The sequence below is a fragment of the Molossus molossus genome, unplaced genomic scaffold (assembly GCF_014108415.1).
Source record: "Molossus molossus isolate mMolMol1 unplaced genomic scaffold, mMolMol1.p scaffold_m16_p_3, whole genome shotgun sequence".
NCBI lineage: Eukaryota > Metazoa > Chordata > Mammalia > Chiroptera > Molossidae > Molossus > Molossus molossus.
Window position 1 is genome coordinate 38,366,194 of NW_023425366.1, and position 25,574 is coordinate 38,391,767.

Genomic DNA, 25,574 nt, shown 5'->3' on the forward strand with positions numbered 1-25,574 from the left:
CTCTTGCCAGGTAGCCTGGGTGTGACCCTCCCGTGGGTGTTGACATGAAGACCCACTGCCCACCCACGAGGACATGGCATTCCACCATGGGCCCCCCATACCTCCCAGCACATCCTGGCCAATGCTTAGCCATGACTGTGGGTGTCCCCGAAGTGGACATAGCCAGTGACCATCATATAACCAGAGCAGGACACTAGCTAGAACATGTACCACTTGGGTCTGTTATTTTCTTTCTTTCTTTTTTTCCTATATTGATTTTAGAGAGAGCGGAAGGGAGAAGGAGATAGAAGCATTGATGAAAGAGAACATGGATTGGCCACCTCCTGCATGCCCCCCCACTGGGGATTGGGCCCACACCTGGGAATCGAACCGGCGACCTCTTGATGCATGGGTCGACTCTCAACCACTGAACCACACCGGCCGGGCAGGGTCTGTTATTTTTTAAATAGTCAACCTGGACATTTATTCCAGGAATAACATGGAGTGAAAGTAAATGGATTTTTATTATTATAAGGGGCAATAATTAATGATTAACAATTCATTTAAAAACATTTATTGAACATTGCCAGGTGCTGTTTAAAGCATACTGTAAGTAGGGAACTAGATTAATATGAATATTGAGAGATCACACATTAGCTAGATGTCTTTAGGAAGATTACATCTCTTCTGAGTCAATAATACTAATAAGAACTATATTTAATTTTTAGTCAATTACTTAATTCCACTTCAGTTTTGACTCTTTCAAGAAAAAGTCCTATTTGTAAATTTTTCATGTCTTATGAGGATGAAAGTGCAGTATCAATCAACTTTGCCATCTGGCACATATCCTAAGACGAACAAGCCTGCTGGATACACTCGAATGCTCCAAGCAGCCCGATACCCCATGCACCAGCCGTCCTACAGGGAACAGCACAGGCATCTCCCTGAGGGACAACCCTCCTGCCTGGTTTGGCCAGTCCCTGGGACCCTGAACCAAGGATGGAAGACATCTGCAACAGAGGAACGGGCATGTGCTCCCACTTCCCATTTCAGTCAGCACTGTACAGCTAAACCAGAGCACCGCCCATCTAAGAAATCATGCTCACTGGAATGGCAGTGTGAGGGTTTGGGGAGGCATGTACAGGGGCTCACTGTTTATCCTGGATGGACCTTTCCATGAGCCTGGTATGAAGATCAATGTGTGAAACAAAGCTACCACTGAAGGCACCCATGGAGAGACAGCTGAATGACAGAAAGAGGGTCTCAGGGACCCCGTGTCAAGAATAAGCAGGGCCCACAAATTTGAAACGCCCAAGGCTGCTGCCTGTGTGGGTGCAGAGCAGCAGGCTGGAGGGACACCAGTGGGATGCCCCAGGCAGATGAGGGCAGAGGCAGCCTTCATATGCTGTGTCTGGGCCCCCTGCAGTCACTGCTAATAAGAAACAGCTGAGAAACTCATTTCTCCGCAGCGTTTACTTTTATTGAACAGCAGCATCAGAAGAGCTAATACTATAGAAGGGAGTGAACCAAGAGGCGAACGAGAACAGCCAACCAGGACCCTGCTCACAAAGCTTGTCCACAAGATGAGAGGGCCAGCACCCACCACCAGAGCACCTGTATCTCAGGCAGCCTTGTGCTCAGCACCATGAGTCACTGGCTGTCACACATGGGGTACAGATCTCGGGACCACATTCAGGCAGGACACTGAAAGGCTACTTGAGGAGTTTGGCCACGTTCAGACTGGGAACTATGATTTCCCTGAAGATGGGCACGTAGTTTGGATTCACCTGTGTGGGGCCCTGCTCCAGGGTCTCGATGATGGTCTGCTTCATGTCCCGGCTGGCATCCCCTCGCACAGCCAGCAGTGCGCCGATGTGGTCGTCCCTGGGAAAGAGAGGGGGAATGGGAGAATACACCACGTCCCCCACCTGTGGCTCAGCAGACACTGAGGACCCCAAAATGGGGTCAACAACTACAGGTGAAAGGCATGTCACCCTTGTCACGTCAGAGGGAGAAAAGCCCAAGTTTTCATATTATAATGCAGTCTTTTTTTTCAACCTATAATTGCAAAGTTTTTAAAGGTTGCTTTTCTGAATTTTTGTTTAATCAAGTGTTTAACTAGTGCACTAGGGCCCTGGAGAGCACAGGACCACTGGTTCTTCCTACGCAAAGCAAGCTCAGAACAGCAGGACAAGAAACAGACCGCTTTCTGCATGAAGGCTGGAAGGTGTCCTGGCCAAGCATGGCACATAAGTTCCCTTCTCTGAATCCACCATGAGCACAACACAAGCTACTTTCCCACACGCAGTGAGCCCCCACCCAGCCCCTCACACTGACCTCTGGGAGGTACATGAACCATGGCAGGGCTGGCAGGAAGGCACATACGACACAGGCATGTCCACTACCATTCTCAGAAACTCACTCTGCCTGCAACTGTTGTATGCACAGCTGGTCCTCGAAACAGCCCAGACCTGCCGCACTGTCACCCCTCAGGGTCATGCCTAAAGCCCAGGACTTCAGGAATGATCCTGCTGCTCTGCGCCCCGAGTTCTAGCTGAGAAAGTAGGCCGTTACCTGATGTCTGGGTATTTGCTAACCAGAGTTGAGACTTCCAGGTAGAGCAGGGACGGGTCTGTCAGCTTAATCACTTCTGCAACGGCGATGATCGTGTCACAGTACCCGTCAGCGTCTTCACCAAATCCCTAGAAGTAAGGTGGAGGCCATGAGCGGCATGCAGCACCACCATGCCTCGAGCCAGACGCAGGCTGCAGTCTGTCCAACCCTCTCTCTGGTTAAGGATGCCTGGCTGGCCAGCGCACTCCCTCCTCTCACATCAACACCAAGACTGGTTGTGGGAGCACTCAGCACAGAGACAGGGTTAGGGATCTCGGTGGGTCGTGCGTCAGCTCAGCTACTCATGGGGGAGAGGACATGTGAGCATTGTGTCTCAAAGCTCAAGTCTGGCTGCATGCTGCCACCAGAAGAGTCTAGAAGCGACTGCCCTGAGTGCCTGTGCCCCAACCACAGGTCAGACACAAAGGAAACAAGAATCAGACGGTCACTTGGTTCCTGAAGTGACTGATCCTGTCCAACTGTCCTAAAAGTCCTAGGGGTGGAAACAAAAAGAAGCCCCGGCGACACTTAGTGACAGTAAAGGGCATGAGGCGGTGGCACTCACAGATGCCAGCTTGCGGAACAGGAAGCGCAGCTGCTCGGCCTCACGGACCATCCTTTCGGCACCCTCCTTGCGTTCCTCGGGGCTGCGGAAGGAGATGCGCTTCTGCATGACAGCCCGCAGGTACTCCACCACCACACGACGGTGTGCCTCTGCCGTCATCCGCTGAGGAGCAGAGACATGTCAGCTACGCAAACACGCAGGCTTCGTTTTAAATCTAGGTCAACATGTGAACAGAGCACATTCCTTCCCATTTTCCATCAATACAAATGGCAGAACATCAGAGTAAATATATTACATAAATAAGCACATCTATGACTTTAGACTATACATTTTACTTAGAAAATCACAGCAGTATTCAGTTTCCCTAAAATCCAACGGTGAAAGGCAATTACACAGGCAGGGCGTAGCACGAGAGAGAGCTGTGCAAATGGGCGCCCACAGAGTTGACCCTGTACCTCAGATGCTGATGGTCCCTCCAGAAGGCAAACAAAATAAAGGTCCCCAAATGAAGCCTGCCTGCAGTCTCATGTGACATGTCCTTCTAGCAGCAGATGTCACTGCAGGACAGCTTCCCACTAGATGCACCATCATAGTACCTGCTTTCCCCAGACCCCTTCACAGGGTCTCACAACCTCCCCTCTGGGTAACACTGGTCAACTCCTCCAGCTGCCCCGTCCTGCACGCACCTCAGAGCACTGCCCTTTCTCCCCATCCTCTCTTCAGAGCCACGGCCACTACCCCCACCACCCGCAGGGTTCCAGGTCTGCGGCCATGTGCCAGTGTGGGTTTGGTGGGGTGTCAGGAAGCAATAAAGTCAAATGAATGGTCTAAATCTTCACTCAGAGGCCCCATCACCTCCGCCTCTATCTTATCTTTAGGCACTGATATCTCCTACTTGCCTTAGGTTAATACAACTACCTGAGAACTTCCACTCATAGAACTAATTTGACACTGAATTCCACACAAAATGCCACGTGGGCTCCAGCATGCAGGTGAGCTCACACCACACAACTGTGCCCCAGACTCTTACCTTTTTATATGGCTTTTTAATTTTGGCAAAATCATTGAAATAGTCTTCCACAGTGACACAGATGATGTCTACAGCTTTTGATCCCAAAAGCCACTTTCTTGTCATCAGCTCACAGAGATGTTGCTAAAAAGCACAGACCACAGAAAACATCACCTTAACACTGGCCCCAAGGCACGTGCATTGGGAGGGAGGCGCTGCACATCTGCCTGATGTGATATGACAGCACCCAGTAATCACAAGCACTACTGGTGTGTGACCTGCAAGTATGTACTTTACCACATGGGACTCAGACCATACACACCTGGGAGGTATGCAGGTATCTGTGTGTATACATTTCACCTTTAATGACTACATATACAGAGTTTGGCAAAAGTAAGTTTACAGTTAGGAGTACGTGGAAGTTTATTCTTGTATTATTACTTATTAATTATTGTATTATTTTCCATACAAACAACTATAAACATACTTTTGCCCCATCCTGTATTTATTATATGAATACTCTGTAATTTACCTAATTCTGACATTTAAAATTTTTCACATTTTGAAATTAAAACTAATGCTGCAGTGAATTTATACATACACTTCTGTAGGTGAAACTCCTAAAAGTAGAATTGCTCAAGTACACAAATTAAAACCTTAATTAACTTTTTTCAAACTGTCCATCAAAAACTGCACAATGCACATTCTACACAGAACACAAGACTGTCCCTTTGGCCCCAGTTGGGTGGATCAGTTGGTTGGAGTGTAGTCCCAATCACCAAAAAGGCGTCAGGTTCAATTCCAAATCAGGGCACATACCTAGGTTGTGGGTTTAATCCCTGGTCGGGGGATGTAAGGGAAGCAACTGATCAATATTTCTCTCACATCTATGTTTTTCTCTCTCTCCCTTCCTCTCTAAAATCAATAAACATATCCTCGGGTGAGGATTAAAAAAAAAGACTGTCCCTTTGCTCATGCCCCAGACAACAATGAGTATCAATGTTTGCAATCCTTGTCATCTTGATAAGCAACATATAATGTTTTTTAAATGTGCATTTCTTTGAAGATCAGTAAGACTGGGTACTTTGTTTCATATTTAGGATATTTGCAATCCTTTTACTATGAAATGGTTATTCATGTCCTTTATCTTCTTTTCAATTATATTGTCTTTTTTCATATTTTGAAATAATTTCAAAATTCATACATTTCATTTGTTTTATAAACCATTTTCAAGATAGTTATATACATCATGAAATTATCCCACCAATCATCCAAGGAGCTCCTTTTCAGGGGACCTAAGATAATCATGGTTTTACTTTTAAAATATATTCTGGTTTCTGCTAATACATCTATATAATGTTGAACCATCTTTGTATTTCGGAAATAAATCTTGTTCATGGTGTATTTATGCCTCTGATATGAAGCTAAATGCATTTTGTTAATGACTTTGTTTTGTATCTATTCAAAACTGAGACTGGTCTGTATAACGAGTATTCACCATGCATGTGTTCTCAGGGTGGTTTGGCATCAAGACTCTGTTAACGAATATAAGTCTTCCTGTGACATACTTGCTTCTAGTTTGTAATCCACTGATATTTATTGGGACTCTCTATTCAGTTGTATAGCAGAAAGACCAAAAGTCAGGCCTATGCCACATAGAGAACACCATGTCACAAAAAAGCCACAGCACTTTAACTGTGACTGAGAATGAATGAAGGCAAGTGCACACTCAGCTCAAATATAGTCAGAGTGCCCTACCTCCAGGTCCAGGAAGACCTCCTCCAGCAAGCTGCTGCAGCCCTCCTTCGCGATGGCGTCCAGAATCCCATCCATGCTTGGCTGGCTCAGAGACACTCCTTCTTCCACTTCATTCTTTAAATACTTCCTCTTTAAACTGACTATGGATTCCCTGCAAGGGAACAGCTGAGGCTCAGTGAAGCAGCTGCGTGTCCTCACATGCCTGTCTTCATCCCTAAATGTCACTTACTTGAAAGTCTGGCAGTTGTTGATGATGGCGATCATGTACTGGACGTAGCAGTGTGGGTGCTGCCGGTTCCTCAGGTGCTCCTCTTTATACAACTGAGCTTCGTCTTTGTATCTGAGAATAGGCAACCCACATCAAATACTATCAGAGGGTAACCTGCAGGTGTTTCAAACACTATGCTGACACCACACCTAATAGATGTTTCATAGCACTAACACTTAACCAAATGAGTCTTTATTAAAAAATTTTTTTTTCTTTATTGATTTTAGAGAGGGAGGGAGAGGGAGAGAAACATTGATGAGAGAGAACATCTACTGGTCACCTCTTGCATGCCCCCCACTGAGGATCGGGCCCACAACCTGGATATGTGCCCTGACCAGGAATCTAACCAGCCACCTCTTGGTGCATGGATTGACGCTCAACCACTAAGCCACACTGGCCGGGCAACCAGATGAGTACTTAAAAAATTTTTTTTGGATGCTATATACTAATAGAAGAACAGAAAAGCTGGTCATTTAAAATAAATTATTAAAAACTAATTTCATATCAACTCTTTGAAATAGGGTTCAGTATTTTGATTATACAAATATTTAAAAATATTTTATTATGAATAATTGGGAAAATATTATTTTATCTGATATAATTCATCTAGAAACTTATATAATGAGAACAATACCATTAAGTATTAGACAAAATGCCCCTTTCTGAAACTCTCCCTGAAGAAATCAAATTAAAAATAAATTAGATTCTTTAGATGTCACGAAAACAAACAACTGAGATGGCTACATTCTTTATGTTTTAACTTACTATGGAGATTCTCAAACATGAGCAGGAGTAAAACAATACAATGTACCACAGATCTTAAGAAAGGACCAAATTATTCAGTATTTTTTCTACCTTTCTGTCAAAAGTTCAGGTAATCAAACGGCCAAGGTAAATGAGAAAAACTTTCTCTTTACAGAAGAATCCCACCTCATTCCTCAAACAAAATGACTAACTCAAGGGCATGTTCCCCAGGTGGACAGACGATGGGGACTCGAAGGGGCCTGGCTGTTGGCACTGAGCCACCAGAGCAGGATGGAGGGACATGAATTTCCTGATGTGCTGCCTTGTGGAAAACACACACCACCGATGCAAGGTTCTTGCAGAATAATAAGTAATAAGGGGGTGGGCCGGGTCCATGGGGGAAAAGGAGAAACATCTGTAACAAAAATAAATTAATAAAAATTCATTCATCAAAAACTGGTCACTAGATGGTAAATTCTATTCCTGTTAAATGTCATTCTAAAAAAAAATAAAATAAGTAATGAAGGGGAATCCTACAAGCTTTTAGGGAAAGCCTGTGGTTTGTGGGCAGACAGGGACTGGAGGATACTGATCACTCTAGAGGACAATGTGTGCATCTCCACAAGCCAATGGCTTAAAGATGGGAAGAGACTGTGCTCTTGTACCAGAGACCTTAGAACCCCCAAAAACCACACGTTGTAGTATACATAACTATAAAGAAATATGTCTGCGACCCCTGGGAAAATCCAAATTCAAACCTGGTATCAGATGGTCCCATGGAGTGATTGTGCAAGTTTTATGTGGGTTGATAGCACTGCAGTTAGGGTAGAGAACGTAGGGGAAATGCCACAATGGGATTTTCTTTCAAGTTATTTCAGCAGAGAAAGAGAGGGGGGGAGAGGAGAAGGAGAAAGAAACCAGAGATGGCTTTAAAGGGACAACTTTTGAACCTGGATGATAGGTAAAGTTCTTTATGTCATTCTTTCTACTTCTGCACAGGTTTGGAAATCTTCATGAACAATTCAAAGGGAGAGAGGTGCCCTGGAAACACAGTCCCTCTGAGCCCCCTACCCAGGGCTGGCTCTGCTGGGGGATGCCTCCCAGTGGTGGGAATTCAGAGGTGACTACTGCACCTGGAGCTGTCATCCCTGCCCCAGAATTCAAGACTACAGGAAGGATAAGTGTTTCGGGAGAAGCTCTAACTCCAGTCCTGTGGCACACTGACTACACTGCTAGGGCTGTCACAGACTGGATCTGGGCTCTCAGGGGATTGGTGAAATACATTCAGGAGGAGGTAACAAGAAAAGGCTGCCTTCCTAAATAACAAAAGAAGGTGACTACAGTCAACCCAGGCTTAAGTTCTTTTTTAATATCAAGCATATCAGGATCAACACATTCATGCTTTTAATTTTTAAGAACATATTTTCTAAATTAGTACACTGACAAAAATACATACCTACTTAAGAAAGAATTCATTTGCTGAAGACACAAAACTAGTACCTTTATTTTCAAATCTTCACTTATCTGAGCAGCAACTTGAAGATTCTGTTCGAACATCTAAAAATTAGAGAACTTATGAATTTTGACATAAACTCACAAGAGCATAGGTTTCCCTGTTATATAAAACCCCCATCTGCTAACTGGTAGATACAAATTCAGAGAAAAAAAGTGAAAAATAAAGTTAGTTAAACAAACAACTTTGTCACCAGGTAAAACGCCAAGTGAATTATTTCCCAATTACTTGCAAACGGGCAGGTCTCCTTGAAGGGGGAAGCTGACAGGGAGGTGGGGGCCCAAAGACACGGTATGGGTGCCAGGTGCTGCCCTATGACTAGTGATGTGGATTTCTTAAGAAGAATTAGGACATATGTTGGAGCTAAGGGGAAACGGACTTGGAAAGACAGAGAAGGGCCAGCAGGCAGAGCTCACTCCAGGTCCTTGTTGCAAATGGGCTGTCATGTTAGATTTTCCAAAAAACAGAAAGGGTGAGGACCAATCTGTGGCTAATGATATCACCTACAGAAAAACACCACCAGCACTCACTCTGCTGGCTAGAGTCCCAGCACTGTCAGCAGACAGAGCACCATACAAATATCCCAATAGGACTCAGCCCTCCTATTGTCAGCAACCCACTCAAAGGGAAAAATTTCCATGGGCCAAAGACACTGGGGGACACCAGCAGGTGACTGAGTATTAAAAAGTAAATTAACTGTAAGAACATATGATTATCGTTAAAATCTAAAGGACTCTTTCCCAAATCCATCAGGTTAGACTCAATTCGGTGGCATTCATGGAGATATGTCTTGGCATTTATAACATCAGGAAACTCCAAACAAGCAAACTCAAATATGAGTGTTACACACAAATAACACAGAATTTGGTTCTAGTTCAACTCCAAAAGGATTAGGAAAACTAAAATGACCGTGGGCAGAACTACATGGCAGATACACTCTCAGTTTCTTCAGCTCCAGAGAGGGAAGGACCTAAGGAACTACACAGGGTTCTTTCTATTTTCACTGTGAAATGAGGCACTTTGTGTTCACTTGTAAAACCTACATAAGCTCATAAATACCCAGAAATGAAGCTCAGAATTGGCAGATGGTACCTGGAAGACGATGGCCGGGAGTGTAGTCTGGTAGTACCCATCTTGGTCAGCTTCAGGCTCAGTCTCTTTTATCCAGTCTTTCTTGTCTGTTTCTAGAGCTTTCCGAAGCCAGGCAATGATGTTTGACTAAGGAAGTTTAGCATCAGAGGAAGGGAGAAAAGAATAGGCCCTCTGAGCCAAGAACACAGTGGTTCGGCTGCCAAAGCCAAACACACACCCTAGGAATTCCTGTTCCCAAACAAGGAATCACCAGAAAAGCCATCCCAAGAGCCAGCTCCACAGTCGGCAGTGCCCGTCAGCCTCAACTTAACCTTTTGGAGGACAGGCTGGGTTTGTTACAAGTACACAGATCAAGGACAACCTGTCTGTGGAAGACCAGACCCCAGCACCGCCACCTCAGGTGCACAAAGCCCCTCCCTGCTTCCCAGGTATGGGCCTCCACATGTCAGAACGCTGATGAGCAGGTGCACCATCCCAGGAAGCAGACTCTGACCTCCTCATCTTACTGAGACCACCTGGAGGTCACTGGGCAGCATCCGGTGCCCTAAGTGCCACTTCTCATTCCCAGGCTCAATGCTAAGTGGCTGGCAGGTGCCACCACCACACATCAGCAGGACATCCTGAGGTCTTGCCAGTCTAGCAGGGACAGGACAGGCTCACTCCTTCAACCAGAGACAGTTTCCATACCTGTGGAATGTACACCCACCCTAGACACTCTCCAGATCCAGGGCCAGAGACTGGGCCACTCTCTTCCTCTAACTGGCAAATGTATGTTTCAAGACCCAGTTTCCCAGAAAGAAGGTCTGAGCATCCTTATGAGGCCAATGTCAAGGCAGGGTCCCACCCCCTGCTTTTGCCCACTGGCATTGGTTCCAGGCCGACATGCAGTGTCTGGGTACTAGACATAGACCGTTTTGGGACAACACCCTGCTCTACTCACAGTTAGAGTTGACATGTATGTGTCCAGCAGCTCAGAGACCACATTTGGAGAAAGCAAAGGCTCTAGGATGCTGACATCCACTTCTGGGGCCAGCTCCACATTTCCCATCATCTCTGTGCTACAGGGAAACCCAGGAATGAAAAGAATTAAGAACGAGGAAAACAGAAAATTCTTAGGTTTGTGCTGCAATTTCTTTTCACACATAAATACCCAACCACCCTCAAGGCAGTCAAGAGGGAAGGTGGGGCCTAGGGAAGAGCCTGGCCAAGGAGTCCCTGTGCCCATGTCACAGGGTACTGGAGGCCAACTTAGCAAAGACGCTCAGTAAGGGCGAGATGTTTGTTCCATCCACAGTGCCTCCCATGGAAGACGAGGGGCAAATAGGAGGTACTACAAGACACATTCTATGAAACAAGAGAATAATCTCTAACGCAGAGGACACATGACATCCATAATGAAACTCAAGTCAGCAAGGAAAATGTCAGTGTATCCAGTCTACCATGCTCAAGAAGGCAGGGATGTAGACTACGTTTCAGAAAAAAGTTTTCCTATAAAACAGTTAATACCTGTGTATGTGGCTGGGCTCTTTAAAGTCCAAGGTTCAACTGCTCAGAAAATTCATATGCCTTATATGCTGTATTCACTAAATATACATTTAAATGACACTATCCATCCTCTATAAGAAACCCAATGTCTACCTGACTAAAATAGCACTTCATAAAATCATGCCAATGGCCAAAGACTGTTTACTTAACCCACATTATTTTCACCCCAAGAACCTTAATTCAACATGAAAATATTTGCAGTATGAAAGCAGTTCAACTCTTTCCATGATAAAGCCCAATATGATAGAACGGGATGACAACAGGAAGCTGCCCAAGAGTTCCCAAGGACAGAAAAGTGCTTACAATGTAGTGAGTGAAAAAATAAAATCAACACACAAAACTGCGCACATCACATAAATGCACACTCAATGGTCAGGTGGCTGGAGCACAGGTGAGGGCCCAGGGTCCCAATTTGAATCCTGTTCCCCACTCAACTCGCTGGCCATGTGAATTAGACACATTTACGCCCCGTGCCTCAGTTCCCTCGGGTCAAAGGAAGCTAATCATCACAGGGAACATGTGTAGGCCAAGGCTGCATGGAGATGACTGACAGGTGGGGCAATCATGGCAGCTGCAGACTCCCGGGCTGTGTGGGGGCAGCACAGGAGGCGACAAAAGCTGCACCCACAAAGATTATCATTAAAAAGATATTTCCTCTCTCTATATATTTTTCTGCGTTGAAATATACACATTCCCTACTATGTCATTACCAAAAACAAACACAAACAAATCCCAAAACCTTACTGCTAAAACAAGTTTAATTTTCACACAGTAGCAATAAGACTAACAACAAGAAACCTCCAATGCAGTACTTAATACACTAAAGCCACGCAAGATTAAAATGTGTTTTCCTCTTAGCTAGCTGATCTTTAAAAATTTCAGAATATGCCACCATTGCCTTGTTTTCCAGACCCTACCTCAAACTAATACATGAATGAAATGGCTCGTGTCCCTTTTGTAAAATGATAAAGCCCAAGGCTGAAATGCAAAAAGGATAACTAATTTTCCCAGAATATTGGTGAGAAGAAACCAAACCTAGGGAAGGAGTGAGTTGATGTCTCCTCACCAACATGTGATTTTAAAGGACCTCCCTCCTGGGCCCAGGAAAATCCAACCTGAACTACTCAATATGGATTAGATGTCAAGGGCAGAGGCACCGCCCACAAGAGCATTCACACAACTAGAGGCTGGGCCCTGACCTCAAGGACAAGCCCCCACAGATGGACCAGAAAGAAGACTTTCATTAACCAGAAGATAATGCCTGTGGGTGCTGAGAACCCAAGAAGAGCAAAACAGTAGCTGTCCAGGGCTGGTCAGTACATTTTTGTATAGTTTCTATGTAAATGAAAAGTTAGGGTTACCTCGTGTAGGTGTTTAAGACCCAAGTCAACAGGCTCACAATCTCATTTGCTTCGAGGTCTTCCGATGCAAGCTCCTGCATCCGTGTGGTCAGGGCCTGGTGGTACATCCTCAAGAGATTCCTGAAAATCTCATAATGGGGAGGAAAACACTGAACCATCAGGTTTTTGGCAACAAGGAGGTCATCTAGGACGTATTTCCTTATGATTTCTAGGTGGCGAACGAGCCACATCTTGTCGGACTCCCTGGTGTCTGCCTGTGTACCCTCAATTCTGGTAGTTACAGTTCTGTCCAAGATAGCAAACATCTTCTCCTTCCAATTCTTGGGCCTTCCTGGAGGAACAAAGCTAGTTTGCTTTTTCCGGTCAAGTATGCGCCTGTCAATCTTTTCTTCTCTTTCGATGATCCTGACAACTGACACCAGCAAGGTGGGGTCACGACGCACAGTGACCAGTGACCTCTGCAGTACCATCCATAGCTGCTTGGCCAGCTCATCAGAAAGCCCCTGTGTACTCCCAAAGTAGCTGTGGATTAGGGTCATGTCACGAGTGTTCCCACTGTCCATGCGATACTGCTCATACATCAGCCCGTCACGGGAGCACTCCAGGTCCATCAACTTCCGGTGGGCCTGCAGGAGCGCCCCTTGCTCTATGAGGTCCTGGGTTTCCCTCACAATCTCGGGCACTAGGGAAAAAGGCACAAGATGGCACTGTAAAAGACCATATACGGCTGTGCGGGATTCTGGGAAGATGGCAGAGAAGGAAGCACTAGAAATCTGTCTCCCCCCATATGGAAAAGAATTGCACTGACAGAATCTTTCTGATATAACTATTCCAGCACTGAAGGCTTACAACTTCCATGGGAAGGCTCCAACAGTAAATTGCAACAAATTTTAGTCAATTTCAGCTCTTAGCACAACAGCAACTACTCCTCCACTAGCCCCCACTTCTCCTGCCACATGTTTCTAGATCAGCTTACAAACAGCCTACAGGAGGGAGCCATAGTACCCAAAAAGGTCCTGCCCTCCAAATACTGGAGATCTGTGTTCCCACTGCTGATTGCTGCTTCTGATCACAGAGGTACAGTCAGAGGCAGGTGCGATTGTTGCTGCACCCCCCATTGTTGCAATTCCCCCCCTACTATGTGAAGTGACTTCCAGGACCAGTGCCTTTTTACTCCCTTCATTTTTCTCTTTTTCCCTTTTGGAAGCCATATGTTTAAAGACTAGAACATTCGAAAGCAACCTCATATACAGGGGTTTTTAGAAACTGACCACACAGGCCCAGGAAAAAGCACAGGCTCAGAAAAGACGTGAGAAAGCCGTAAGTTTACATCTCAGGCTGATCCTCAGCAGAGACAGCTTATAACCATAAAAAACAAAAACAAAAAAAACAACAATAAACAAAATTCGGAAGAGGAGAATCCGATTTCCAGCTACCTAGTTATTAGAGTCAAATGCCTAGCATTCAACAACAAAAAATCACAAGGCATACAATGATACAGGAAAGTATGAAGGTTCAAAGTAAAAAATAAACAAACAGAAACTGTCCTTGAGAAAGACTAGATGGTAAATTTATTAAACAAAGATCGTAAAACAAGCCTTAAATATGCTTAAAGAACAAAGAAAGAAATGGAGAAAGTTAAGAAAACAACACATGAACAAAATGAAAATATAAGTCAAGAGACAAAAAAATCTGAAAAAAAAAACAAAAAACTTTCAGGAGCTAAAAAGTATAACTGAAATGAAAAATTTCCTTTAGGGATTCAAAGACAGATTTAAGCAGGCAGAAGAGAGAATTAGCAAACTTGAAGACAGTAAAATAAATTATCGAGTATGAGGAACAGAAAGAAAAATGACTAAAGAAGAGTGAACAGAGCCTAAAAGACCTCTGGAACACCATCAAGCAACATGCAAACTGTGAGAATTCCAGAGGAAGAGAAAAGATAAAAAAGGACAGAGAGAGAAAAATTAACCAAATTTGATGAAATACATGAATATAAATATCCAAAAGTTCAACAAACTCCAAGTAGGAAAAACTCAGATACCCATACTAAGACCTTATAATCAAACTGTTGAAAGTCAAGACAAGAGAATAATGAAAGCAGCAAGAAAGAAACAACTAGTCACATACAAGGGATCTTCAATAAGATTATAAGCAGATTTTGCATCAAAAACTTTGGAGATGGAGGAACTGTAGGCTGGTATATTCAAAATGTTAAAAGAAAAAACCTGTTACCCAAGAATCCTATATGTGGCAAAACTATCCTTAGAAGTGAAGGAGAAATTAAGACATTTCTAGATTAACAAAAATTGAGGGAGTTCATGACGAGACTTGCCCCACCAGAAATAACAAGGTTAAATGGAAGGACATTGGACACTAATTCAAAGCTGTACAGAGAAATGAAGATCTCAGTAAAAATAAATACATGCGTGTCTGGCTGGTGTGGCTCAGTGGTTGAGAATCAATCAACCCAAGCATCAATGGTCGTCAGTTCAATTCCCAGTTAGGACACATGCCCAGATTGTGGGCCCGATCCCCAGTGGGGGACATGCAGGAAGTGGCCAATCGATGTTCTCTCTCATCAATGTTTCTGTCTCTCTTTCCTTCTCACTTCCTCTCTCTTTAAAAATCAATATAAAAAAAAGTTTAATAAATACATGGGTAATTGTGAAAGCTAGCATTTTTGTATATTTGGTTTGTGACTGTTTTTTACTTTACATAATATAACAGACTAATACATTTATAGAAAATAAAAATATTACCCCAAAGATAGTATTGCTATAACTTTGGTTTATAATTCCACATATTGTTTTCTACATAATTTGAGAGACTAATGCATTAAAAATCTATTAGTCTATGATTTTGGACACACAATGTATAAATATGTAATTCTGTGACACCAATAACTGAAAGGAGGAGAGGACAGAGTTGCAGAGGTACTGAGTTTGTATATGTTATTGAAGTTAAACTGGCATAAATTCAAATCATAACTTTAGGATGTTAAATGTAATCCCATGGGAACCACAAAGAAAACAGATATGGAATATACACAAAAGGAAAAGAGAAAATAAAATTAAAATGTTTCAGCACCAAAAAAATCAACTAAACACAAAAGTAGACAATAATGTAGAAAATGAAGGACAAAAAAGCTCTAAGGCGTATAGAAAGCAAATGGGAAAAATGACAGAATTAAGTCCCTCCTTATCAATAATTACTTAAAATGTAAATAGATTAAACTCTCCAAAAGACAGAGATAGCAAGAATTGGTCAAAATCACATAATCTAACTATATGCTGTCTGTCTATAAGAAACTCACCTAAGCCATGGCCGGTTTGGCTCAGCAGTGAGAGCGTCGGGCTGCGGTCCAGAGAGAACCAGGTTCGGTTCCCGCTAAGGGCACATACCTCAGTTGCAGTTTGTCTCCAGCCCTGGTTGGGTCATGCAGGTGGCAACCACTGGATGTGTCCTTTTCACGTCGATGTCTCTCTCTCTCTCTCTCTCTCTCTCTTCCTCTCTGTCCCTCCCACTTTATCTGAACAAAAAATGGAAAAATGTCCTCAGGTGAGGTTTAAAAAAAAAGAAATTCACCTGAGATCCAAAACCACAAAGATTGAAAATGAAAGGATGGAAAGATATTCCATGCAAATAGTAATCAAAATAGAGCAGGGGTGGTTATACTAATATCAGGCAACATAAACCTGAAATTTTTAAAAATTACAAGAGACAAAGAAGAAAGTATATATTAATAAAAGGTTCAATCCAGCAAGACTATACAACAATTATTAACATTTACACACCTAATGACAGACCATCAAAATATACAAAACAAAAATTGACAGAATTGAAGAGAGAAACATAGCTCTATAATAACAGCTGGAGACTTCAACATACCACTCCCAACAATGGCTAAACAATCAGACAGAGGTAAGTAAGAAAACAGAGGGTTTAAACAACACAATAAACCAATAGATCTAACAGACATATACAGAACACTTTATCCAACAACAATGTACATACATTCTTCTTAAGTGCACATGGGACATTTTCTAGGATAGACCATAGGTTAGGCCAATCTCAATAGATTTTAAAAGATAGGAATCATACAAAGTATCTTTTGTGACCATAACAGATAAACTTAGAAAGCTGTAACAGATGAAAAATTCACAAATTTGAGGAAATTAAAGAACATGCTCTTAATCAATGGGTCAAAGGAAAAAAATCACAAGGGAAATTAGAAAAAACTTAGGGACAATGAAAATGAAAACACCTATCAAAACTTACAGGTTGCAAGGAAAGTAGTGCTAAAGGAGAAGTGTATAACTATAAACACTTAAATTGAAAAAGAAGAAAGATTTCAAATCAACAACCTAACTTTCCAACTTAAGGAACTAGGAAAAGAATAACAAGCTAAACCCAAAGCTACAAAAAGAAAGGAAATAATGATAGAGCAGAGATAAACAAATCAAGAGAGTTCCGGTCAAGATGGCATTATAGGTAAACGCAGTATCGCGTCCTCCCACAATCACATCAAAGTTACAACTAAACTACAGAAAAACCATCATTCAAAACCACCTGAAATCAAGCTGAATGGAAGTCCTATAACTACGGAATTAAAGCAGCAGCCACACTGAGAGTGGTAGGAGGAGTGAAGGTGTGACGGGTTGGTCCCACACCCATGTGTGGTGGAAAAAAATTAAAAGGACACCTCGGCTGGGAAGGTCCTCCCTGAGGACTGAGGGGTCTCCGTCCCACACCAGGCGCCGAGCTCAGGGTTCCAGTGCCAGGAAGAGAAGTCCCCATAACTTCTGGCTGGAAAAACCAGTGGGAACTGAGGCTGAGGCGGCTAGAGCCCCAGGCAGCTCCTCTTAAGGGGCCTTACTCGGACAAGCACCCTCCAGGCTCCAGTGTGGGGGAGGCAGCTTGATAGGCACCAAAGACGTATGTGGAAGAACTAAGTTGTTTGACACTGGAGCGAGGGCTGGAGAGGCGGCTTTCTCCTGGACAGACATGCTATCAGAGGCTTTTGTTCCTTTGGTGAGCCCTTCCCTGGGGCGGTGGACAGCTGCCATCTTTGGGACTCCAGCAACTTGGCTGATACTGTTTGCCCCACCCTGGTGATTCCTTGAGGCCCTGCCCCACCCAACTTTCAGGCCCACCCAAACTGTTGCCAGTTGCTTTACCATAGGATTGGCCTGTCTTGGATCCTGCTTCAGGTTATCCTAAATTCTTTCAAACAAGCAGCATCTAGTCTCAGCTAGCCCCATACCTCTCGTTAAGTAATACACAGAAACAAACACAGGGAGGCAGCCAAAATGAGGAGACAAAGAAACAGGTTCCAAATGAAAGAACAAAACAAAACTCCAGGAAAAGAACTAAGCGAAATGGAGATAAGCAACCTAACAGATACAGAGTTCAAAACACTGCTTATGAAGATGCTCAATGAACTTAGTGAGGGCCTCAAGAGCATAAAAAAGGAGCAGTCAGAAATGAAGGATGCAGAGTCAGAAATGAAGGAGGCACTAACTGAAATAAAGAATAATTTATACAGATTCAATAGTAGAGTAGGTAAAGCCAAGAAGCAAACCATCGATTTGGAATTTAAGGAAGCAAAAAACACCCAATCAGAACAGCAAAAAGAAAAAAGAATCCAAAAAATTGAGGATGGTGTAAGGACCTCTGGGACAACTTTAAGTGTACCAACATTCGCATCTTGGGGGTGCCAGAAGGAGAAGAGAAAGAACAAGAAATCAAAAACCTATTCAAAACAATAATAGCAGAAAACTTCCCTAACTTGGTGAAGAAAACAGACATACAAGTCCAGAAAGCACAGAGAGTCCCAAACAAGATGAACCCCAAGAGGCCAACACCAAGACACAACATCATCAAAATGCAAAAGAGAGAATCTTAAAAGCAGCAAGAGAAAATCAGTTAGTTACCTATAAGGGTGTTCCCATAAGACTGTCAGCTGATTTCTCAAAAGAAACTTTGCAGGTCAGAAGGGAGTGGCAAAAAATATTCAGAGTGATGAAAAGCAAAAACCTACAACCAACCAAGATTACTCTATCCTGCAAAGCTGTCATTTAGAATCGATGGCCATACAAAGAGTTTCCCAGACAAGAAAAAGCTAAAGGAGCTCATCACCACCAAACCATAATTATATAAAATGCTGAGGGTCTTCTTATAGAAAAAGATAAAAATATGAACAAACAAAATGTCAATGAATACATATCTATCGACAATTGAATCTACAAACAAAATGAACAGGCAGAACAAAAGCATTCTCATAGATACAAAGAACATTTTGTTGGATGCCAGATGGGAGGGGGGTTGGGGGAATGGGTGAAAAAGGTGAAGGGATTAAGAAGTACAAATTGGCCCTGGCCGGTTTGGCTCAGCGGTTAGAGCATCAGCCTGCGGTCCCGAGAGACCCGGGTTCGGTTCCCGCTAAGGGCATGTACCTTGGCTGCAGTTTGTCCCCGGCCCTGGTTGGGTCGTGTGGGTGGCGGCCACTCGATGTGTCCCTTTCACATCGATGTTTCTCTCTCTTCCTCTCTCTCCTTCCCGCTCTATCTAAGTAAAAAATGGAAAAAAAAAATGTCCTCGGGTGAGGATAAAAAAAAAGAAGTACAAATTGGTTGTTAGACTGACAAACCTCAAAGGGAAGGGGGGATGGAGGGTGGGAAGAGATAAACCAAAGAACTTATATGTATATATGCATAACCAATAGACACAGACAACAGTGTGGGGAAAGGCAGGAGGGGGTCAATAGGGGAAAAATGAGAAACATCTGTAATACATTCAACAATAAGGATAAATTAAAAAAGATAAAATAAGCCCTGGCTGGTTTGGCTCAGAGGCTGGAGTGTTGGCCTGAGGTCCAGAGAGAACCGGGTTCGGTTCCTACAAAGGGCATGTACCTCAGTTGCAGTTTGTCCCTGGCCCTGGTTGGTCGTGCGGGTGGCAGCCACTCGATGTGTCCCTTTCACATCGATGTTTTTCTCTCTCTCTCTCTCTCTCTCTCTCTCTCTCTCTCTCTCTCTCCCTCCCTCCCTCTCTCCCTCCCTCCCTCCCTCCCATTCTATCTGAACAAAAAAATGGAAAAATGTCCTCAGGTGAGGATAATAAAAAATAAAATAAAATAAAAAGAAGAGAAAAATAATAGACAATATCAACAAAACCAAAATATATTCTTTGAAGAGATCAACAATTGACAAATCTAGCTAGATGGACTAAGAAAAAAAGAGAAAAGACTCAAATTCTAAAATCAGAAATGAAAGTGTAGATTTTACTACCAATTTTACAGAAATTAAAAGGATGATAAGAGCCCTGGCCAGTTTGGCTCAGCAGTTAGTGTGAGCATGTGGACCGAAGGGTTCCGGGTTCGATTTCCAGTCAAGGGCACCTACCTGGGTTGCAAGTTTAATCCCTGGCCCCAGTCAGGGTCGTGCAGCAGGCAACCAGTTGATATGTCTCTTTCACACTGATGTTTCTCTCTCTCTCTCTCTCTCTCCTCCCTGCCTCCCTTCCATTCTGTGTAAAAATCAATAGAAAAATATCCTCAGGTGAGGTTTAACAACAACAACAAAAGGATGATAAGAGAATACCATGACCAATTGTAGGCCAACATATTGGATAACCTAGATGAAGTGGCAAATTACTAGAAAGACACAACCTACTGAGACTAAATCAGGAAGAAACAGAACAGAGCATGGCCTCAGGAAGATGAGCATGCATGGGGCAATGGGGCCAGGTATTCAACAGTTACAATCAGACACAGGCATGAGAACAGGACACAGATCACCAAGGTACAATGTGGCAGGGCAAGGCCTCCTGTGCTGTGCATTCACAGCAGTGGGCAGGTAGGAATAACTGTGCTAAGTTACACTCAGAGTGGAGCAGAGTTTGGGGAAAGGCAAAGAACTCGCTGAGACCAGACATGAGATAAAGGATGGAAAGTGGTCAGACCACCCCAAGGATTCTTGCTGGAATGCTGGTGAATCTGACAGGCGCAAAGGGACAAGGAGAGGGACAGGCTCTCAGGGAGGCACATAAGGAGCTCGTCACAGCATTAGGTAAGGAAGCTGTGCTGAACACAACAGGGAGCCCACCAGGTGACAGCTGACACTTTCCTGACTAGTCTATGGAGCACTCTTTCTACCACTATGGAGGTGTGGGGAAGATTACTCTGGTCATTCCCACATTTCCTGCCCTACACCATCCCCACCAGCCCCATAGCCTCCACCAGGTCTGGTTCCAACTAAATCTCCAGAGTGCCCCACCCATGCCCTCCAGGCCCCTGTCCTGTGTACACTCTTCCTCTTCCTGGAAACTGCTGCTCTCCTTAATCACCTCGCCTCTGGGGACTACTCCCTCTGTCCTGTTCACAGGGCTGCTTCTCTCAGACCACAAGTTCCTTTCAAGAATGTGGTGTACCTTTATTCTTCTGCATCCGGCAAAGTTCCAGCTGACCTAACAACAACCGCTGAGGGAATACAACTCACACAGCACTGGTTCAGTTACCCACTTCCAAGCCTCTGTCCCGACAAGCACAGAACTACTGACCTTTACTTGCTCAGTTGATCATTTCTATCCATGTTCATAATAAGCTAACTGTGCAAGGAATCATACCTACTGCCCACTGTGAGATAGGTCTACAAAACACACTGCACAGAAGCTGGACTGCTTCTGCATCACCCACAGAGCAAGGAAAACCAGGCAAGAATCGTGGGCATTAAGCACTGGTGGCACTCTGCCCTGATTCCCATGGTGCCCACTGGCCCTGCTGTCAGCCCAGCTACCTGAGAAAATGTTCTTGAGGTTCTCCACAGCGGCAGCAAGCTGGCTGTGGCGCACCACAGCATCCTTCACGTCCTTGAGGCTCTCAATGGTGTTGATGCCCTGTCTCCAGTCTTTGCTGACATCGGCCAGGGACCGCTGGATGTCCTTCACATCATTCAGTGCATTGTGGAGCTGGCTCAAGCCTGTGCGCACCCCATCTAACTGCGACTGGATAGCTGCCTGGGGGAGACAGGAAGCAGTGAGCAGTGCTGGGCAGTCACAAACAAATCTTCCCAAGTGCAGAAATGCCAATTCAGCAGCAGGGAACAGTCAATACCCAGAGAAAACAGAATAAAACTCAGTAAGTACCTAACTGATTCCCAAGGGAACTTTTTCTTTTTCATTGCTGCCTTGGAACAAAACAACAATGCCTCTTACAGCTTTTTGAGAAAACCTCACAACACTCCTCATCCAGGCCCTCTGCCTGAAGAGAATGGACACCACTGTGGGTGCACCTCAGGGCCCATGGCTACCCCTTAGGTGGTACCTTTAGGAGGACCCCTCCCATGAGCTCCCAGATGCCTCTCAGTATCCTAACAGGACTTATCTCAGTACAGAAAACTGTCAGGACTTGCTCATCAGCTTAAGCAATGAGGGGGTCTCTTGCCATTCAGCCCAAACCAGACTCCGCTCAAGGACAACCAGCCACACTGCACAGAGCTGGTACATATAAGATGTGAACTCATTCTCCGGGAATGCCACCCAGTGAAATGTACAGTCAGAAAGGAGAGGGCATGACAGAGCAGTAGCAGGTGGACAGGAAGGGAAGGGAAAGACCAGGTAGCACAAGAGGCCAGAAATACCTTTAACCCAGGAGTCGTAAGTTGCATTCAGAAATAATTAACAATGACTGTAACAGATCACACAAGATTTCTAAGTCACTATCGGTAACCCTTAGTTAATTCCACAAGTTTCCAGAACAGATTATAATTCTGACTAAAAATGCAGCAGGTCCACACTCATTTTAAAATCATTATGAAACTGCTGTTTCAAATCCATCCTTGGGTTTGGGGATGCCTCCTTGGTACAGATGGCCCCATCATGTCTCACTAAGGCTGCTATGACCTTACCTGAATGCTAGTATTTTCTCAGGGAGAGATGCCCTCACTGCCATAACACTGTGAGGATTAACTTTTGTCAAGGAAAAATCCTCAAGACTGTTCTGCTGCCTGTCAACCACAGCAGCCCAGGGTTTTAACATTTTTATAACTATACTGAATGTGCATATTTAATGAGATCTCTCCTTTTCATGTGAATTAAGTTGGAAGCCAATCCAAACCATAAAATATCTTGAAAAGAATGATTTTCATTCTTGCCCTATTCTCACATCTTCTTTTTAAAATATGTTTTTATTGATTTTTTAGAGAGAGAGGAAGGGAGAGAGAGATAGAAACATCGATGTGAGAGAAAAACATTGATCAGCTGCCTCCTAAACGCCCCCTACTGGGGATCGAGCTGGCAACCGCGGCATGTGCCCTGACTGGGAATTGAACCAGGACCTCTCAGTCCATGGGACAACGTTCAATCCACTGCATTCGGGCTGGGCCACTCTCACACTCTTAATAAATGTGTCTAACCCTCCTCTTCCCTCCTACCCCAGGGCCAGCAGAATACCTGGCACACAGTCAGCCTGCTATACAGCATGTGCTGCAATTATCTAAAGAAAATATTCTGGGGAAGAATTCTGTACAAGAACTTTTAAGAAAAAAGAATAGCCCTGGCCGGTCTGGCTCAGCAGTCAGAATGTCGGCCCAAGGACCAAAGAGTCATGAGTTCGATTCCAGTCAAGGACACGTACCTTGGTTGTGGTTTAGTCTCTGGCCCTGGTTGGGGTCAAGCAGGAGGCAACCAATCAATGTGTCTCTCTCACATCAATGTTTCTCTCTCACTTTCTCTTTCTCTCTCTCTCCCTCCCACTCTGTCTGAAAATAAATGGAAGAATATCCTCGAGTGAGGATTAAAAAAAAACCACAGAATAATTGTTAAAGGTTGTTTCCCTGGTGTTTTCAACATACCCACAATCTTGGTTATAAATTTACTGATTGGTAATATACTGTTGGAAGAAATGTGCTAAGTAAAGATAATGCTCCACTCTGTCTCTTTCCAGATCATCACTAAGTCTGATTTAGGAAAATTACAATAATAAAGCTAAGCAAGAACTTAAAACTCAAGATAAATGACTCTGTCCTGCCTGGGGGTGCAGCAGGGGCCTGTGGCCTCTCTGGCTTCGTACCTTCAATCTGGCCTCCACAGAGGCCTTTTTCCGGGCCTCTCTTCTGCGATACTGCTCCACTTTGTCCAGCTGGTCCGGGCGCTGAAGCATCCCAGCAACCCTTTGGACTGCTGTTGCAACAGCCTCCCGGTCTGTCTCCTTCATGGTTAAAAAGCAGGTAGAATCTCCGAACCTGTCACACTAGAGTTACATACCCTGTGTGCACGGGGGAGAGGGAACAGGAGAGGAAGATGTGTTAGAAAGGTGGAAATGTTAGGTGCAATACCCTCCCCCCAAAAACCAGTTGTTCATAGTGGAACCATAAGGAGAGCATTTGCTTTATCCAGTAAACCTGAAAGCACACTGAAGTAGGATTATCAACGCCTTAATAAGAAATACAAACCTTCAGAACTCAAATATGGAGAAAGTATTACCTTTAAGGAAAGCAGAGGCATTCACAAGTATAAAGTATGAACATATGGAGGATATCTTTGTGTGGACCCCAGACCACTCATCAGATGTCAGTCTCCAAGGCATTTCTCTTGCCCAAACAGGACCAATCCCCCCTCTCCCCTGAGCCTTCACACTATCCCTTGGCCATGCTGATGGGGCAGCTGTGTCAGAATGTCTTAGTGAGGACATGGAGGCACAAGGACAGCACACCTCACCACCAGAGTCGAAGTCCCAGTACACATCCTATGATTCCCTTAAAAAATCACTACTGTCCGTAGCATCCAGGTTTCTGTTTCCTACTATTTAACAGAGCCTAGTAAACAAAGCTGAGAGGACAGAAGTCTCACGTACAATGTAGAGCAGAGATGCTCTGATACCAAGCAAACCTGCCTTCAACCCAGCTCCACCGACATCCTGGTCATGGAGCCAACAGGGAAATTTGGTGAGAGTCTGGCAAATGATAAAACAAGAATTTATTCCCCTTAACTTCAGCCACTGAACTTCCATGTCCGTGCATATTTTCTGTACACAACTTCTCAAAGATATGAAAAAGATCCACCCTGTCCCTAAATTTTCCACTCCCCATTCCTACATGCTCTCAGAAAAACAATGCAATCCATGCGGATTTCCTAAGGGCTCGGTGTTAAATAATTCTTCCGTTTGTACATGATATGCTTTTTCATTTCTCTTTTAAATGGAACTATATTGCAACCACTGTTTCTTTTTTTATTTTTGTGATCATGAAGTTACGGACGCCAAAGCAGACAATCAGAACAGGCCACCCTCCTTAAACCCGCCATCCAGAGACAGGCACTTCTATCAGGGCTCCCGGTTTTCCCTTTGCATTCCGAAGTGACATCCACCTGCGTACATAACCCTGTATTTGCTTGTTTCCTTGTTTCGCTTTGACATGGTTCCAGCATTGCCAGCGACCTGAACACCTGCACGATTTTCACTAAGGGGCGGAGAGTCACACCAGGGGAGGCCTCCAGCTCGCAGGGCGCAAAGCGTCAGTCGGCTCCTGGGGCTGTGGGCGGCCGCAGCTCCCACCGCAGTTCCCGGGGACAGCCGGGCGCCCTCGGAACCGGACAGTCACCTACTCGCGAAAGGACTCCCAGGCGAGGGGTGACACCGCGCCGCTCACGAGGAGGCGGCGATCGACTGCGGCCCAAACACACTTGGGGCGACGGGCCCGCGGTGGCTGCTCCCCGAGCTGCGCCGCCCGCCTCCAAGGTCGCGCCCGCCCATCCGGACTCGGGAAAGACAGCGACTGAGACCCGCGACTACTGCCCAGGAAACCGCGTCCACGGCCAGCCCCCGCCCCCTGCCTGCAACCCCTCACCGTCTGAACTGCCGCCGCCCGCCTTCCAACCGGAACTGAGCGGCTCGCGGCCACTTCCGCTTCCGGCTGCAGACCGGAAGGGCGGGGCTGGTGGCGTGCCTGCCCACGGGCCGCGCCCACCCGCTGAGGCCCGTAGGACCAACGCAGCCGCTCCCTCCAGCGGGGTGACTGCTGGTGGAAGGGGCCCTCCGGCCCTCTCCTGTTAGTGCACCGGCCATCCCCTCCCCGGACTCCGTGCTCAGGGTCACCCTCACCCGCGCCGTCGCCCCGCACATCCTCGGT

General features: G+C 44.9%; 1 protein-coding gene across 1 annotated transcript; it reads right to left on the reverse strand.

Moving 5' to 3' along the window:
• Positions 1–1,446: 1,446 nt before the first annotated feature.
• EXOC3 (exocyst complex component 3) lies at positions 1,447–25,346 on the reverse strand. Its single transcript, XM_036279904.1, has 13 exons — positions 25,293–25,346; positions 23,519–23,713; positions 21,246–21,465; positions 12,448–13,129; positions 10,482–10,599; positions 9,542–9,667; positions 8,393–8,493; positions 6,154–6,264; positions 5,925–6,075; positions 4,188–4,310; positions 3,158–3,319; positions 2,554–2,681; positions 1,447–1,863 (listed from the first exon to the last, which is right to left on the reverse strand). The coding sequence occupies exons 2-13, from the start codon at positions 23,660–23,662 to the stop codon at positions 1,692–1,694; spliced, it is 2,238 nt and encodes a 745-aa protein (XP_036135797.1). The 5' UTR covers positions 23,663–23,713; positions 25,293–25,346; the 3' UTR covers positions 1,447–1,691.
• Between the last annotated feature and the right edge of the window lie 228 nt (positions 25,347–25,574).

Bases quoted from the DNA above. Each gene is read 5' to 3' on its own strand.
- EXOC3 (XM_036279904.1), bottom strand. From the start codon at position 23,662: ATGAAGGAGACAGACCGGGAGGCTGTTGCAACAGCAGTCCAAAGGGTT. The intron at 13,130-21,245 runs GTAGCTGGGCTG...CTTTTTCCCTAG, and splicing joins CCTCAAGAACATTTTCTCAG to TGCCCGAGATTGTGAGGGAA. The intron at 6,265-8,392 runs GTATGTATTTTT...GCCTATTCTCAG, and splicing joins ATGAATTCTTTCTTAAGTAG to ATACAAAGACGAAGCTCAGT.